General features: G+C 42.8%; 1 protein-coding gene across 5 annotated transcripts in view; it reads left to right on the top strand.

Annotated features, from left to right (window-relative positions):
• Kiaa1958 (KIAA1958 homolog) overlaps positions 1–19,205 on the top strand; it is a 146,152-nt gene that overhangs the window by 101,859 nt on the left and 25,088 nt on the right. The window contains exon 2 of one of the 5 annotated variants that reach the window (XR_010066336.1): positions 4,570–6,225. Coding sequence is in view for 3 of the 4 variants with exons in the window: in XM_063287035.1 (XP_063143105.1) it covers positions 4,570–5,612 (1,043 nt within the window). In the remaining variant the exon portion in view is untranslated. 5 annotated transcript variants of the gene reach the window in all.

Genomic DNA, 19,205 nt, shown 5'->3' on the forward strand with positions numbered 1-19,205 from the left:
CACTTCGGTCCTGGCCTGTCACTTGGTATATAGGTGAGGTGACCCAGCTCAGCTGTAGAAAAAGGGAGAAAGTTCTAAGGTTTCAGGCTGCTGCCCAGGTGGGTAGGCAGACACTGAGGGGAAGATGAAGCTTTGCAGGGTAGCTCCTTAGGTCCTAAGTTACATGCTAGGTCTCCCCAGTGGTTAGGCTGTTGGGTGTACAGGCAGGTGGAAACAGCAGGAGACACTATTTTCACCCCTGCAGGTTTACAGGATTCAAAAACTTGATCTAGGAGCTAGGGATATGGCTCAGTTGGCAAAGTGCTTTCCACGTAAGCATGTGCCTTAGTTAGGGCTTTACTGCTGTGAACAGACACCATGACCAAGGCAATTCTTATAAAGGACAACATTTAATTGGGACTGACTTATAGGTTCAGAGGTTCAGACCAATATCAGGCTGGGGAGCATGGCAGCATCCAGGCAGGCATGGTACAGAAGGAGCTGAAAGTTCTACATCTGAAGGCTGCTAGTGGAAGACTGGGCATTCTCAGGCAGCTAGGAGGAGGGTCTCCAAGTCTACCCCACACTTCCTCCAACAAGGCTACACCTTCTAATAATGCCACTTCCTGGGCCGAGTATGTGCAAACCATCACAGCATGAGGACCTGTTCAGATCCCTGGTACCAGTATAAAAGGCTGGGTGTGGTATTGTGTGCTCATAATTCCATTCCTGGGGAGGCAGAGACAAGAGGATCCCTGTGACTAGGTCAGCTAGGCTAGCACATTGGTGAGTTCTAAGTTCAGTGAGGGATTCTCTCAAAAAATTAAGTGGAAGGGCTGGAGAGACCGGTAAATGATAAAGGGTTGACGTGCAAGAATGAATTTGAATCCTCAGAACTAAATCTAGGTGTGATGATCTAGAATCCCAGGCCCTTTGCGGTGAAGTGGAGGAAGAGGTCCAGATGCTTGTAGGCTAGCTAACCCAGTCTATGCATCGGTGACCTGCCTCGGGATGGAAGGAAAACTGATGGCTGTCCTCTGACCTCTGCATGTGCACCCACACTCATGCAAGTGAGTATGCACATATGACATGCAAGTGTAAGGTGGGGAGCAGTGAAGATACCCATGGTCAGCCTCGGACCCATACCAAGTTCAGTGCACACACAGGTACACAGGGACACACACAGACACAGAAAACACTTGGTTTCACTGGAAGAAAATGATTTGTGTCTGTGTTCTTGGCTGCCATACCCTGCTTTGTTACCCTGGCCTTTGGGGTTTGCTGAGATGTTGGATTTTATTTAGTGGAACGTCACAGTGCAGAGAGCGTGAAGCGGCTGCAAATGCACAGCCATGGGCGAAGCTGAGACAAAAAGAAGCCAGGCCCAAGGTTCTGTTCATCAGCATAGCACTGGCTGGCCAGCCAGCCAAGCTACCATATTTCAAGTAGGTGCTAGGGAATGATGGAAGATGGAATTTTTCTGATATGGTTCACAGGTTCACAGATATTCTGAATGTTATATGTAATTAAAAAAAAAACACTTTTAAAAGGAATGGAGCGCAAACTTCTAAAACTGGAGACAAATGTGTGATAGTTGTTGTTTGGTTTTACTGTTGGCTTCCTCTGGCCTTACTTGATTTTCTTATCAGCTGATAATGCCTCACTTGTACAGGGTTTGAAAAGCATTTCTTTGCTCTATTCATGCAGAGTGCGGGAGAGTGTCTGTCTTCCCTTCCAGCTGCATTCCAAGCTGCTTGAAAAGAGAGGCTACCACAGCTCACTTGGCTGGCCTCCAGCACATGCAACATGTACTTAAGTAAGCTTGAAACCCAGCAGAAGAGAGGGAAAGCCTTTGGAGAAAGACCGGGCTGAGAATGCCTTGAGGAGGTCAGCTCACAGTGCAGTAGGTTGGAACTGCAAATATGGCTGAGGCAGATGTAGGAGAGCTGGCCACCTGGTTGGGGTCCGGATCCTGTGTGACTCCTGCAACACATCAGCCCTTTCACAGCTGTCCTCAGCTGCCCTGCAGCAGCTGCCCCGGGCTTCTCTGAGTGCCATGCACCTGGTATATGCTCACACGTCCTGAAATCATCCCTTGTTTTTAAATTGATACCCAAAAGGTTTTCAAATCAAATTTCAACTTCTTCCTCTTCCTCTACACCTCTTCTTCCTCTTCCTCATCTTTTCTTTTCTTTTGTTTTGGTAAAAAGGAAGTAACATTATTAAATACTTTACAAACTAAAAATGAGCACTGGCCAAGTAGAGTCTGTACCTCCCGGTGGGATTCAATGGAGTTACTGAGTAGCCATGAGCACGCACACTCACAGGTGTGACAGGTGTAATGGATGCAGGTGACAGGTACACAGACTCAGTCTCAAAGCCCAGATGAACGTGAGGGGCTGGAAGTTTTTTTCCCTGAAGTTGCCTGTGAATGTTTATCTCCTGGAAAGCCTTTGAAGTTTGAAAACTGCTTTTAGATATTTGCGTAGCAGCCAAAGTAAACACGTGCTGGCCTTGGCCTCTCCATGTGAATATGGGACTCCGGGAAAGCAGCTGGTGAAAGGTTACACTCAACCCCTGCCTCTTTGTTTTTAATGAAAGGAAAGCTGGCGTCTTTGTTAATATATAAGCAGTTTCAACTACACAAAGAGACTGAAAGTTCGGCTATTGAGGCATGAAGTCTGTGTGTGCTTGAATTTTAGAAATGTCATATGTCAGGTGTGCCTATGTACATAAGAAATCTGGAAATCTGTCTTAGAATTGTCATTAAAGAGATGGTTATTCCTAGATACACAGTAATGTATGATAATGTTTTATAAAAAGTAGTTTATTCTGTAGAAAGCCTGCATATTAAAACTCTATTATTGATTTAATAATTACAAAGACTATCACTGAGCAGTCTTGCAAATTAATCTACAGTCTTCCTTTATAAATGCTTCCAATAAACAAAATGCTATTGCCTTATAAACAAGAGTCCTGAGTTGTATTCTTTTGTTTTAAATTAACTTCTGTGCTTCCCTCTTAAAGACAATAGAAAACCCAGTTTCATGGCATATCAGCAAATAGGCTGGTTTTCTATTGTGTGATTCTGAGTTTTGTCCAGACCATGTCTGATACACAGAACGGGGTTTTTTTTTTTTTTTTTTAAACCAAGTTGTTTTGTTTTCAGTAGTTTGTTTGTTTGTTTTTCATTGACTTGGTTTCTCTGTGGAGTCTTGGCTATCCTCGAACTATCTGTGTAGACCAGGCTGGCCACAAACTCACAGAGATCCACTTGTCTCTGCCTCCCAAGTTCTAGGATTAAAGGCTACCACCACCTGGCTAAACCAAGTATTTTTATTAGTAAAGTTAAGGTCTCAAGTTTAAATTAAATGTTACTGAAAGGAAACCACTTAAATAGCGAGTCTTAGACATTTAAAAAAATGGGTAAAATAGAGTTTCCTATACAGCATATAGGCATAGAACTTGGCCTTTCTGAGTCTGGGTAGGCTTTAAATTTAGACCCCTGCCTCCTGAGGAGCTTCTTAGGGAGCAGGAATTATAGGCTAAGTCACCAAAGCTTGGTTTACCAAGTCTGCTTTCGAGTCTCACCAGGAGCATAGACATCCTGATTAAAATGCAGATTCCTAGGCTTGCTGCCAAGTAGTCTGTTTGCTTAGCACCATAAATAAGTCTGAAGCATAGTAAAGTGTGAGGCCTGCCACCTTGGACAGTGCTGCTTAATGGATGACCCATAGCTTGTGCCACAGTCCTTCCTGCAGAAAGTGGGTGGTAAATCAAGAAAACAAATCACTGAACCAGGATAGGCCCCCTCTTTTCGCCTCAGTCATAGCGTCTGCATTTAGTGTTTCCTCGTTATCATGAAGCTTAGTCCTGATTTTCCTTTAAAATAGTAGATACATTCTGATAACTTCATCACAAACTTTGGCTGTCCATAAGGAATCCTTAGAAACTGCACTGGCCTGCATTCCCACAGGAGAGCAGGCGTCCAAGCAAACTGCCATGGAATGCATGTAGCCCTTTCTGAGCTGAGTTCCATGATGTGTGACGGTAACAGAGCCGCCAGTGGAGCCAGGGCTACCTCCAGTTCACAGATGGAGTGATTGTCTCAGTGGAGGAGGGGTGCCTCACACGCACATAGGACAGAATGCACATCTCTGCCCACGGTTTTCCTCAGAGACTACCCTGAGTGTCCCCGTTACTATAGACCTTCACTCACTAAGCTCCATGACTCGGGGCTAGCAAGATGGCCACGCCAGCCTGGGGACCTGAGGTCAATCCCTGGAGCTGCACGAAAGTGGAAGGATCTGCACCTAGACCCACTCACATGCATAATGCGCGCACACCGCACAGTAACAACAAAACATTTTTAAAAAGACGTGCTCTCTCATTGTCACATTTCGTCCCGTACATTTGTGAATCAGTTTGGCTTCAATAGTGTGAAAAGCCCAGCCCATCAATGCCAATCTGAAACATTGATCCTTCTTTCCCTTTTTTGGTTATAAGAGGAAACTGTATTTCAGAGTAGCGAGTGCATTGTCTGAACTCACCCACGCCCTCTTTGTCCCTCCCCTCCCCCGTTTGTTGCAGACCAGGATGAAAGGGCGGCTGAGCTCAGCAGGGAGCAGAATGAGAAAACCATCAGGAGCACGCAGACTGCGCTCCGGAACTTCCGGGAGTTCCTCATCTCCAAGTACCCGGCAGAAACCAGAGAGATCTATGTCATCCCTTGCAAGGAGCTAGATGCCTACCTTGCCTCCTTCTTCGTGGACGCCAGGCAGAAGGATGGGTCTGAGTATGAACCCAACAGCTTGGCGAATTACCAGTGCGGGCTGGAACGGTACCTGAAAGAGCACAGGTATGGCTACAGCATCACCAGGGATAAGGAGTTCAAGCGCTCCCAGGAGGCCCTGAAACAGAAGCAGATCGAGCTTCGCTGCAAAGGCAAGGGAAACAAGCCGCACAAGTCCATGAAGCTCACCTTTGCCGATGAGCTCATCCTGCGGAAGAGGGGACTGCTGAGCAGGTACAACCCCGAGGGTCTGCTCAACCTCGTCTGGCTCAACAATACAAAAGCCTTCGGCCACTGCACAGGTTTCCATGGATCCACCTTGAAATGGGGTGATATCCGGCTCCGCGTCACAGAAACTGGGCTTGAGTACTTGGAGTGGATGGGTCAGGACACTGGTGATTTGAATGCCAAAACCAAGAGAGGTGGGACAGACTCCCGAGTTTATGCCACCCAGCATGCCCCACAGACCTGCCCGGTGCAGGACTATAAGGAGTATGCGCAGCGGAGGCCTCCTGCCATGCGCTATGAGGACGCCCCCTTCTACTTGTCCATCAAGCCAGTGGTGAACTTGGCAGCTCTTCACTGGTACAATTGCCAGGCCCTCGGCAAGAACAAGCTAGCCAAGATGGTGAAGACCATGTGTGAGAAGGGCAACATCCCCGGCAGGAAGACCAACTTCAGTGTCTATCAGAGCTGCAGCACCTTGTCTGAGGCCCAGAGCAATCAGCTGGTGCTCATCTGCAACAACCTGAGCCAGCAGGCTGCCCAGTCCGTGACTGGCCACGCCAACAGTGGCAATTTCATTGTCTCCTCTTACGACTCGTCCTCGGACACGGCCTGAGCTCGGTCAAGACCTCACTTTGGATTCTGTGTCCCAGGAAACCCTCCGCGTACTGCATCACGTCCCTTCAGCCTGCCCTCACTGCTAACTTTATAAAATGCAAATCTCTATTTTTCTTTTTACAGATAAGCCAGTGGAAATAGTTTAGTATTACTAACAGTATTTGTAGGCTTGAGACCAACACGTGTGCTTGTGGGAGATGACATAATTGCTGTTACAGACTTGGCAAACCATAGTGGTTCTCAGGCAACTGGAGAGAAAGATTTCCGTTTAAAAAGACAGACAGACAAACAAGTCAGAAAGGAAACCGAGAGTCATTCAAGACACTGTGTCCTCAGCTCCTCCTCCTGCCTCACTTCCCGCTTTTAGTCTCCTTCATAGATGGATTTATTTTTTTAATTTTTAAAGATTACATATGAATCAGGAGACCGCTTTCCTGCTCACGCAGTGTTTTGAGCCAGATGAGAAAGTGGCGCCGTAAGCTCAACATGAAGTTATTTGCGTATATTTTTAGTATAGAGTCTTAGCTGTGCCTCATTTTTCACCGGATATGGAGATCCCACCACGTAAAGAACTTTCCTTTGGGGAGGTGGGGTGTGGAAGAGGAATAAAGGTGCCATTCTTTTTTGTCTCATTAAAAATAATATGCAAGGTCTGCGGGGGGCCGGGGGTGGGGGGTGCTGTTCCCGAGCTCATTCTTAGTGTGGCGCTCGGACCTCAGTAGAATGTTGTCAGTGAAAATGAGTTTGATCATCAGATTTACAAGAAATCTAAAACTACCAAAAACTTTGGGGATATTCGAGTGTTAGATTGTATATCAAGCATAAGGGAGAAGGAAGAGAATGAATAGAGGCCCCACTAAAAAAACCTGACGCATTAGCAGAGCCACGCAGACTGAAGCTACAGTGTCCTGTTACTATGTCTAAGCACTAAATTCCACTCTGTTCCCTGGGGGTTACTTAACTCTGAGCTTAGGGTCAAAGGAGCATTAACACCCATCTTAAACCACAATATTTTGTTACCAGGGCTAGCAGAATCCAAAGCATCCCTTAGTTTCTTCTCAGTCACTAGAAATGCGTTCACCTGTCGTATTCTGTCTGGTTTAGCATTTGTCATGTTTTTAGTCTTTGTTTTCAAGTCTTGAAGACTGCAGTAAATTATTAGTTAAGAACTTCAAAAATCAAGTAAAATAGAGCTAAACTGAGCTGAGCTAGGATCCTCCCCATCCTGTGCAGTCAGTGAGATAAAGGACTGCAAACCATCATTGGTTTGTCATGTCCGAGTGCCCTGCTGGGGCAGGTGTTTATCCTTCAAGTCAACCTTGTAACTCACACTAGCTTGGAAGGTAGGTGGGATTTTATGTTATAATAAAAAGGCAAATGTTTTTATTTGCTTTGCTAAGTTGTCACAGAACCAAGCTTACCCGTGGCTAGGTGGCTCTTTGCATCAATAAGCAATAAGCACACAAGGACTTCTAGGCTGTGGCCTTCTAGTGCAGAAGTGGCAGGTCTGCCTGGGCCAGTGTTGGGGAGATTATCTCCATGAACTTGTCCTTCCAAGAGAAGCATTGGTAAGAAAAGGTGTATATTAATTTCTATACAAGTATTGTCTACATCTTTTGAACAATCTTAAGGAGAAAGTAAGTTATCTTCATTTCAGGATGAAATTATAAGTCGGTTAGATGAAGAAGGAGAAGTCTGCTTTCCCACTCCAAGCTTTTTCTAGTCACCCTTTTCAGTATGCGCTAGCTGTTGGTTTGAGCCAGACCTGAGAGCAGAGCCTTCCATTGCTGCAGGCTGTCTGCTTTAAAGGACAGTGTGTCACAGGCCTCTCTCCCGGCTCCTCTGCAGAACTTCCCACTCGCCTTCCTCCTCTGGAGCTGGTCCACGCGCTCATGACGAGCCCGTCATGAGGGAGCTTTTGGAAGGCCGTTTTTATGTGCTATGCCTGCCATCTTTAAGGTTTCTGTAAAGCTCTTATCTAAGGCACAGTCTGTAAATCCTGTTGTGTTGGCAGCAGAGTGTTTGAGAAAGGCGGCCTGTCACAGCACTGAACTGAGAGAGCAGACTGGCAGTGCTGAGTCCCTGATGGTGTGTGCTGAGGACTGGCCGGGAAATCTGCCCTGCATACATCCAGACAATAGTACATCAACAATGTGAACTGTTTATTTCTTTATATTTTTCTGTGAAAACTAACCAAACAGGAACACTGTGATATTTAGATTAAAACAACCTTTTGAAAAATGGCTTACTAGAAGAAGCATAGCCAGTTTAGAATCTCGTTAATTAAATTTTAAGAGTCTGTGACTACCTCGAAATTCTGTGTTTTTATCTAAACAATACTGAGGACATACCACTGCCAGAAGCTGTTTTTATTATTTGGAATTTAACTTAAATTATTCCGCTCTGTCAGAGGCACATGCCAAGGTTTATTGTGGGTATTAGGGCTATTGTGGAATGTTTCATACATAAGGTATGACAACTATTAAATATTTATATCATAATTTTTACTATCTTAAACGTTACCTGTTAGTTCATTTTTCTCTTAAGTTTTTTGTTGTATTTAGTTCAGTTTGGTACAGGATTTCACCACGTAGGCTGAAATGGCTTTAAACTCCCAATCCCCATCCCTCTACATGAGTACTGTGGTTACAAGCAACACTATATACAGCTTTTCCCCTAATGTATTACCTGATCTGTAATATATTGCCTGCACTTTTTTCTGGCATAGGTTAAGTCTCTATTTTCAGTTAGATTCTTATTAGTGGAAACCTGGCATTAACTAACACCAAGATCTGTGATAATAATGAATTTATTGGGATGACTCTCTATTTTCAGTTAGATTCTTATTAGTGGAAACCTGGCATTAACTAACAGCAAGATCTGTGATAATAAAGAATTTATTGGGATGACTCTCTATTTTCAGTTAGATTCTTATTAGTGGAAACCTGGCATTAACTAACAGCAAGATCTGTGATAATAAAGAATTTACTGGGATGAAAATTTATGGCCACATAGGCAAATATTTATTGAATATTTAGTCAGTGGGAAGTCAGTAAAGCTGTATAAAATTCTTCTTGCTCTCAAAGAAAATATAAAATGATGTAATGAAAATTTAATTTTGAGAACCCAGCGCCTACCCACCCCCCAGTCTCTGTACTGATCCCATTCTGTCTTGTCTTCCGAGCTTTGCGCTTCTGCTGTTACGTAAGCCATTGAGCATTCTACTTTGCTGCAGTGTATCCCACTTGAGTATTTTATGGAGACTTTTCCTTAGAGCTTCTCCGAACGTCAGTAATACGGTGAAGCCCTTGGGTGGTGGGGTGGTCCCTGTGTTCACATAGCACATGCACATAGAAGAACACAGTGTGCCTCTGTAACGGGTGTCTCTACTTGTCTTTACTGGTAACCATTTTGAGTGATTGTCCTTCTTCATGAAGAAGAAAAGCAGATAGGTTGCCCGGGTCACAGAGCGAATAGGTAAGAGCAACTGTCCCTGAAGGACATCTGGGTCCCAAGTCCTGTCCTCTGTGGCTGCTGTTCCAGGTGCGGCTTGCCTGTGCTCCTGATAATCCTGCAGGAGGCTCTCTCAAGATAAACTCCCTGGTGTAAGACAGTTTTTTTGAGAAGGGGCCCAACAGGTAGGCTAGGCTGTCGTTTCCTACAGCAGAGAGATGGGGCTGCCATGAAAACTTAAGCAATTCTCACCATCAAACAGGTCTGAGAACCCAGGCCTCTGCAGATGCCGTGCTCCATCACTGCTAGGTTCCTATGGTAACAGATTACCAACAACTCTGAACTACTGTTCTAAGCAGAGAAAAGGAAGATGGATCGCTCAAGGTCCAGCATAACTTAAAAATTGACTGGGTTTGCTAGAACTGAGTGAAAGATCCTATTTGGTATTAAAGATTGTGGTTTCTTAAAACTATACCATTTCAATATACTAAGTTGAGGTTTAGTGCAATCCATGATGAGTTAGAATCAATATTAGTTAGGTCTTGTTAATAAAACCATTGTCTTTGTTGAATTGTGATCTCAGAGGTTACCCCTAGAAGGGACCTAAGAAGTCTAGTGATAGCCAGGATTTAGACTAGGAAACCCTCTTGCATTGAGGTGATAAGGAAGACTGGTACCTCAGAAAGGACATATGTCTACACTCACACATACTCACTGGGTACCTCAGAACGCGTACACACGCACTCACGCACGCATGCACACTTCACACTTACTGGAGTTCCTTGGACCTCTTTTCCTTTGAGATGCTGTGCTGAGTGGGTCCAAGTTTCCTCAGACACTCTTCCAGTGTTCATCACAGCAGGAAACAGACCCCACCCCCACACCACAGACAGATGAGGTCAGTACCCGAGTCTGACCATCTTGTTGGGACTAGAGCTATCGAACCCAGGCACCCAGACTCCCTGTCCGTATATAAAACCTTGGTAGAATTTAGAGAATTCCCACCTACGTGGACGTTATCCCTGATTAAAATGTGTATGTCTTCTTTTCCAAACTTTATTTTCAACTCATGTTTTTTGTCTTGTTTTCTAAAGACTGAATCTCACTGTGTAGTTTTGGTAGGCTGGAAGCCCTGTGTAGACTAGGTCGGCTTTAAACTCATAGAGATCTGACTGCCTCTGCCTCTGGAGTGCTCAGATTAAAGGTGTGCACCACCGTGCCCAGAATTAGCCCTCACGTTTTTTTATAGACTGTTTGAATGTGAAACTTCACTTTTCACTGTACAGGATTATGTCCTGACTTTAACCATGCTTCATTGAGAAATGTATTAGGGTAACCTCTAGTATAATTGGCTCTTTTTTTTTTCTTTTTCTTTTTTCTTTTTTTCGGAGCTGGGGACCGAACCCAGGGCCTTCCGCTTGCTAGGCAAGCGCTCTACCACTGAGCTCAGTCCCCAACCCCCTTAATTGGCTCTTAATAAACGTCAGTTTGTTCCACTTACATTTAGTTTTCGGTTACACTTGGGGAGGCAGACTATCCGCATCTTAAGTATTGGATTCTAGTTGTAGACCATGGACCAAAAGGGAATTTCTGTCCATTGGCATTCTCTGGGGATCAGACTGTACAGTAGCCGTATTACTGGTCTGAGACATAGTTTGTACAATCTGACTATTTGAGACAGACCTTCAGTTGAAAGGATTACATTTTATCAACACAATTAAGATTTTCTAAAGTGAATCTGCTTAGTGATAATGAAGAGGGAATGGTAGCCGATGACACAGGTCGGTAGCAGGGAGATCAGAAACAGAAATGTGCTTCTTGTGTTAGCTTGACTTTTCTTCAGAAAAGAAATTCAAGCATAAGAAATTTCCCAGGGGTTGGGGATTTAGCTCAGTGGTAGAGCGCTTGGCCCTGGGTTCGGTCCCCAGCTCCGGGGGAAAAAAAAAAAGAAATTTCCCAGACACAATTTAAAAACTTATCAGAATCAGTGGAGACAATATGACATTTTTGAATTTTTAAAATATGCAGTGTAATTACTTGTCTTTTGCAGACCGTCTGTCTTGGCGTGACACTGGAATTAGCATTTCTACTATTCTGCGTTTGTTTCAAGTGGGAGCTTTAAGAATGCTTTGGCTAGTTTTCTCGTTTGTGGTAGGTAGAACTAGGAAGGCATCGCTGATCTAGACTCCTAACAGTTACTGTGCTTACAGTGTGAATAGTGGCTGTTGGTTTTCTGTGTTACAGCATTTTATAAATCACGTACCTTAAACACTTTAGTATTAATTTATAATTGATTATTTATACTGGGTGTCCATACTTAGTATGAGTCCAGCCAGATTAACCTTATCTAACTGAACTTTTATACCTATAATCCATATGTTACAACTTTTAAAATAGCATTTATAATTTTAAAAACTTTGCTTTATAACGCATTTGTTTAAAAAAAAAAACTTGCCAAAAACTGTTACACTTTCTATGCATCGTGTGATGACTGACTGACTCGAAGGCTTTGCATGTTGTTGTAGGTGCTTGTCACTGTGTTTATGGTGTCGTCGTGGGCTTGTTAACCATCGCTGCTATCACTGTATACTGTAGTTAGGCTGTGCTGCCCACGTGTGTGTGCTGTGTGCGACTTGAGAAAGTAGTGCTTCGTCCAGTATTTTGAGCCAGCACTTAGTGGCTTCTTCGGAGGGAAACGTAGTTGTCATGTAGTGCCAAACTACTGTTTCATGTGTGTCATTCCATTCCAGAGAGAGAGCTTTCCTGCCACACACCTGCAAAAAAAAAAAAAAGAAAAGAAAGCAATTCTGTTTTGTTTTTAAGTATTCTGTCACTGAGAATTTTCTTCTTTTAAACTTGAGTGTTTTTACTGTAAAGTCCAGTAGAAGACAGTGGGGCAGCACGGCCTCCCTGGTTAGGTATTTGTAGATTGAATGGTGTAACAGCCGAAGCCTGCGAGGTGGATGTGTTGTCTTAGGTGTCATGGCTCCCTGCTGGAATTGCGTCTATAAGAGTAACTAGTAGTCTAGGGGCTGGAGAGGTGTGGTGGCTCAGTGGTTAGAAGCATGTACTGTTCCTCCAGAGGACCCGAGTTTGATTCCCAGCTAACATGTCAGGTATCTGTAATCTAGCGCCAGGCCAAAACCTCTGCACATACTTACACGTAATTAAAGATGATAAAAATTGAATCTGAAGAAGAACTTGATGTGTACTTTATAGTTCCTAGTGTCAGCTTTTGTGTTGAGCGTTTACTTAGGGTTGTGAGGTGTTTTGTGGCCTTACGCCCATCAGGTCTTTTTGCCTGTCTGTCCGTTCAGTCCCCAGTGTTTTCCTCTTGCCTTGGTGGTACCATAGACACTAAAGACTGGAACAAAGCTACTTTAACAGATTAACTCTGTCTACTGTATTCGCTCAAAATTCAGCACAGGGGAAACTATCATTACACTCTTACTTATTCTCTTACAGCAGTGGTTAAACTATCATAAAATATTAAGCAAAGAAGGCTGCTTCTGAAAGAGCCTTTTTACACCAACATGCCAAAACCCCTCACTTGCTGCAGGTTCCCCGTCAGTTCAATAGGTAATAATTACAAGATTCCTTTCATGAAGGAATAATCTCCTTATTACATGGAGGCTTTTTGTGTGACTGTCAGTGGCATAGTGACAACCAATGCTATGTTTAGACACATTGGTGCTAGAATTACTGATCCAATTCTAGGATTATTAAAACTAATTCGTCAAGGCCCCTGCCATGTCTTTGCTTAGAGCAGCAGTTCCCAACCCTTGGGTTGAGACTCTTTTGGGGGTGTTGAATGACCCCTTCATGGTTCACTGTCAGATATCCTGCATATCAGATATTTATACTACAATCCATAACAGTAGCAAAATTACAGTTAGGAAGTAGCAATAAAAACAATTCTATGGTTAGGGGAGGTCACCATAGTATGAGGAGCTGTGTTACAGGGTCACAGCATTAGGAAGGTTGAGAGCCACTGGCTTAGAGTAGAGAGAAAGGCAGATTTAACTGAGCATGGCAGACAGAATATGCTTTAAATGTTCACCCCTCCATGAGATAATGAAGCAATAAAGGAACTGAGTTCTACATGGTGCAGCTTTGCTGTGGTCACCCAGCCCTGGAGCCACACCGCAGTGTTTCTTGATTCTGGTACTGGGGGATTTCAGACACCAAAGACTGGCCTGGTGGTCCCAGTGACGCAGTCTGAGTTCACAGTGGGCGTGCGTTTGGATCCTGCTGTCGGCTGTCCTTCCCACTCTTGGATCTTCTGTTTTGAGTATCTCTTTATGCTAAGGCCTTTATGTCTAGAGTAGTTTTTTGAACAAACACATGTACTTGGTAGGTTTTTAATTTATTGTCTCTATTTCCCCTGTGACTGTAAACATGTTTGTTGCTAGAGTTGGACATAGAGTTGCCGGATCAACCTTGTGCTAGGGATCATTTCCCTCTCCTGTGCGGTTATACAAACATTTCACTAAAATCCCAGAGGCCCAAAGGCTGCTGAGGAGACCGGAGTCAGTATGTGACACAAGTGTGGACGACAAAGAAGAACCTCATGCCTTAGTGGGACGGAGGCTGCATTCAGCTCCAGTGAGGTCCTCTGCTCTGGTTATAAACTACAGACATGTTTTGTAGCTCCTTTTCTTCCATCACTGAGGACTTAGGGAATAAAAAGACAGACTATCATTGTAGTTTTATGGTAAGCACAGTTGATGCTTAGGGAATGTCATGAAACCACAGAGGGCTGTGCCGTGCTTTGGGAGTGTGACTTGCCCGAGATGGTCGATTGGCATCTTCTGTGTGTTTTGTAGCCCCTGGCTTCTTTCTATATGATTTATGTGGGGGGAAAACATGTGTCTCTGTCGCTCAAGTCATACTCTTAAAGTTTCTTTCAAGCTGCTACAATTATAACTTGTGACAGGAAGTAGAGAAGGGTGAGTCCAAGTGGCAGAAACTTGTATTAACGTGTGAGATGTATGATGCTCTCTAGGCAGGCGATCTCTACCTGTCGGTGTTTGTAATAATATGAAGCTTTTGTGACTAAGTATATATGGTATCGTTTTCGCTTTTATTTCACTGCTCACTGACTTTTTATACTAAGATGCTTTGTTCTGCTCACCTCACTGTTTGGCTTCATTACTGTCTGTGTACTTGTGCTTTAAATAAAACTCTAGCTTTGTGTCCCTGTGGTCGATTCCATCGTCTATACAATGTTTGCCTCTTAGGTAGTGAGATTTTCTTTTGGTTTTTATATTTGTTGGAACAGCCTAAAATTTATGGAAATAAGCAGTCCAATAAATTCAGTCAGTGCATGTTGACGGCATCTCCAGTGAGGGCCTGTTCGCTCACACTGTCTTTTTGGTATTTGGGCATGACAACCAGTTTTCAATTAATAAATTATTTTCTGCAAAGTAGCTGTTTTTGTAACTTTACCAACTTAAAAAGCAGTCAATTTTGAAGAAAAAATCAAATTGTTGGCCTGGTATACTGCAGTGGCCCTGGGTTGTTGTCACTGTGTACAGAGCCAGGTATTCCATATATGTGTATCTAACCATGAAGGGAACAGCCCCGAGAAAGAGGAAGCATTTATGTGCACAGCTATTTACAGAAACAGGTAATAAAATTCTTTAGTAATGGCTCTGTAGCTGGTTTATTCATGGGCTTGGTGTAGCTCCAGGCTAATTTATGAAACAGAATACTCCATAGCAGATATTTAACTGTTTATTTGTGTATTGATTGTGGAGGGCGTGTGTGTGTGTGTGTGTGTGTGTGTGTGTGTGTGTTTTCTCTCTGCATGTAGACCCTCTGTGAGCCCTTTTTTCTTATCTCCACAAAAGGATCCCACAGTTTTTAAATATATACAACTTTGTGCAGATCTAAACACATAGTGGCAGGTTGTAGAGATGGTTCAGAGGTTAGCACGGGCTTCCAGAGGACCTGGGTTTATTCCCAGCACCCACATAGCAGCTCACAACTGCCTTTAACTCCAGTCCCAAGGGATCTCACACTCCTTCTGGTGTCTGCAGGTACATACATGTGCACAGACATACATGTAGGTAAAACCCTGATACCTGCTTTAACAGGCATAGTCTACTGTTTGATCCCCAGATGGTGGCAGCAGATGGAGGGAGATTGTTGGAGATTTGGGGTCTCACTTTGTGCCCCGGCTGACCTGGAACTTTCCTTGTAAATCAGACTGGCATTGAACTCAGAGCATTTCCCTATTCAGCCTCCCTAGTGCTGGGATTAAAGGTGTGTAGCACCACACCTGGGTGGACCTTAGTATTTTAAAGTATGTCTTAACTGTTCGTACAAATACGCCACAGTCTGTTTTAAAATACCTTAATTCAATTATATTCTATTTCTTTACTTTTATAAATTCCTGTTAACTCATGCATACACTTTTGTGTTTCTGATAAGATCCCTTAGACATTTTGAAGAGAAAGTCTTAGATCAAATAAAAAGGAAGGTTTTGTTTTATCCTACATAGTTCCAAAGCCCTAGGGATTTTTACAATGTACAAAAATAATGTATTCATCCTTGCTACAGGACTGAAAGTACTGTGGAATCAACAACATGATATGCATCCTTCCGGACTTTTTAAATGAAATTATAAATAGACAACCTTAATTTATTTTCGTGTCAAAATGGCATCGTACTGCACATGTTATCTGAAAGCAAATTTCCCTTTCTAACTTTATATCCTGTGGCTTGTTTTCCATAAGCATGTAGAAGGGTGGCACAGCTTTTAATGACAGCCTGTAAACACTCGTCCTTTAATTGCTTCTCCATTAATGAGGTCTGGTAGACATCCTTATCTCTGCACTTAGCTAAAAAGGCTCCGTGAAAGTTGAGGCGTAGACACCATGTAATGTTGGCCAAGGTTGCAGCTTCTTCCCCATATTCTGCCCATGTTTAGATGCAGGGTTTTTTAAATTTTATTTTTGTTTTGTTTTGTTTTGTTTTGTTTTTAAGTCTCTGCCAATTTGTTAAGTGAAATCGGTCTTGTTTTAATTTTAATGTCTGACTGTTATCAGTGTGTTTCAGTGCTGGTGTGCCTTCTGAGTCTGTTTCCTAGTGAGTCTTCCCCTCGTTGGTTTCCAGAAGCCTCCTTGTCTCATGTCCTTTGCTGCACATCTTATGAACGTTTTCTCCCAGTGGACTCCCTGCCTTTTAGAATTCCTTCAGCACCAACATCTGACCTCACCTGCCTTTGTGCCTTGTGGGCTGGATCATGTGACAAAGGCTTTATATCTGCACTCCCCAGATTATGCAAATCATCTCTTGTGTGAGAACAGCTTTTTAAACAAGAACCACTTAAAAATGTGTGTGCAGTGAGGGGGGTGCATTAAAATATGAATCAATTTTGTTTTTTTTCTGACTTGTCAATCAATTAATTCTTTTTCTTTTTTAATTTTTTTCTTTGTTTGTTAAAACAGGGTTTCTCAGTGTAGCCCTGGAACTTGCTCTGTAGGCCAGGCTGGCCTCAAACTCAGACATCTACCTGCCTCTGCCACCCCAGTGCTGGGATTAAAATCATAAACCACCACTCCATGCTTGGTTTGTCACATTCTTGTAACACATTTATATCTTAGGGCTTGGCCTCCCAAAGTTTACGTTTATGACTGTCTTCCTCTTTAAAATTCATTTATAAAACATTTTTATTCTCTCAACTAAGCTTTAAAACTAGCCTGGGGGTTGGGGATTTAGCTCAGTGGTAGAGCACTTGCCTAGCAAGCACAAGGCCCTGGGTTCAGTCCTCAGCTCCGAAAAAAAAGAATTAAAAAAAAAAAAAAAAAAAAAACTAGCCTGAGTAGGGTTAGAGAGATGACTCAGTGGTTCAGGCTGCTCTTCCAGAGGTCCTGAGTTCAATTCCCAGCAACCACATGGTGACTCACAACCATCTGTAATGGGATCTGATGCCCTCTTCTGTGTGTGTGTGAAGACAGAGCACTCATATACATCAAATAAATAAATATGTTTCTAAAATGTATATTTAAGATTAGGCTATCACAAAGGGAGTATCACAAAGGAATTACTTAAAGATTACTTGAATAAAATACCTAATTGACCCGTCCTATCCACATTATATAGTAGTATATAACACTTTATCCAGAAAGTATTTTTTAAAGGTGTATTTGTTTATTTTATTATATGTAAGTACACTGTAGCTGTCTTCAGACACCAGAAGAGGGCATCAGATCCCATTACAGATGGTTGTGAGCCACCATGTGGTTTTTGGGAATTGAACTCAGGCCCTCTGGAAGAGCAATCAAAGTATTTTTAATCTTAAGGAGTTTTGGGTTGTTTTCCTAAGTGAATTACACAGAAAAGCACACAGACTGTTAATTGATTTTTTTTTTTCCCTGAAGCAAATGTTTCCACAGCCCCCACACAGAGGAATAAGAACCTTACCTGAACCTGGAAGTCTCTTGTGCTCTCCTGGCGTCATCGACAAGGCTATTACTGTATGACCATTCACTTATTTTCTAACTATCGTGCTTACCAGATTCACTCGTGCTTTTGCAGTTTATTCCAGTAGTTGATTGCTCACCATTGCACCATGAGAATAAGTTGTTAAGGGTTTTGCAATGTCAGTGTAGTTGGTGTTTTATAGACAAAGGACAGTCTTCAGTTTGGGGCTATTATGCTGTTAGATTTTGGTAAACATTCATATGTGCTGTTGATACGTATGTATACATGTATGTTGGGTATGTTGGGATGCAATATCATGGATATCATAAATACATGACCAACATGAGCAGATGCTGCCCATGGGTTTCAAAAGTGGCCTTGGCTGTATTCTCGCCCCAGCAGAATTCATTAACATCTGGTGTTTCTTCTTCATTGAAGACGTTTCGCTTGTGCATTCATGGATGATTCTTGGACCATTACTAATTTTACATGAAGTTCATTAAAGTTTTATTTTTTGTGTGTGTGTTGGGGAGGAGGATGTTTTCTGAGCGTATATGTGTGGGGGGGGTTGTGCATGCATATATGTGCATGCATGTAGTTCCCTCAGAGGCCAAGTGCTCAGTGCATTGGGTTCCCTGGAACTGGAGTTCCAGTGTGAGGTGCCTGCAGGGTGCTAGGATAGAACCCGGGTCCTCTGTAGGAGCGGTGAGTGAAACATGGATGATCCTTCTCTCCAGGCCCAAGTATTGACCATTTCTAATTGAACTGTCTGTTGGCTTTCTCATTTAAAAATGTCTGGCTACTCCACAGCTGATATCTTAAGGTTTTGTTGTGTTTTGTGTTTATGTTTATGTTTTGAGACAAGGCCTCCTGTACTAGGCTGGCCTTGAACTCACTATCTGGGTTACAGTTTGATTAATTTGAAATTGTTGTATTGTTCTTGTTCATGGTATGAGGTAGCAATTCAGTTTTCTTGTTTGTTTATTTTTTAAATAAGATTTGTTTTTTAAGCCCTTTAATCTTTTATTTTTTATTTTAAAATTTTTCTTAGCTCTATTTGTTTATTTATTATGTGTTTGAGTGTTTTGTGTGCATGTATCACGTGTATATCACATCCATGCTTAGTTCCCAGGGAGGTCAGAAGAAAGTGTCCTGGGACTAGAGTTCCAGATGATTGTGAGTGACCATGGGAATTGAATTCTGTATCCATTGCAAGAACAAATGCTCTTAACTACTGAGTCATCTCTAAAGCCCTCATATTATTGTAAAGACTTTTGTGTCTGCTTAGTAACTGAGTTGGTCTGTAGGTTTCTTTGTTTTGTTATGTGTTTATGGGAAAGGTACGCTGCCTTATAAGTAGTTGTGAGTAGGTAGAGGAATTGCTCTGTGGATGAGAATACTTTCTACTCTTACAGAGGGCCTGGATTTGCTTCTTAGCACCCACATCAGGTAACTGAGAACTTGGGGATCTGACACCCTCTTCTGATGTCTGTTTGCACTGTACACAACCACAAACATACACATAACTAAAACTAAAACTAAATCTTACAGAAGATATCTAGATGTGCTGGTGAATGTCCTTGGGAGGCAGAGGTGGGTGGAAAGAAAAAGAGTAGTTTTATCATTTTGTTCCCTAAAGGTAGGGTAATTTGCTAGTGAATTCCATCTGAACCTGATGTTTGCTTTCAGATCCACTTTCTGTAAGCTG

Source organism: Rattus norvegicus, chromosome 5 (genome assembly GCF_036323735.1).
Source record: "Rattus norvegicus strain BN/NHsdMcwi chromosome 5, GRCr8, whole genome shotgun sequence".
In the NCBI taxonomy this organism is placed as follows: Eukaryota; Metazoa; Chordata; class Mammalia; order Rodentia; family Muridae; genus Rattus; species Rattus norvegicus.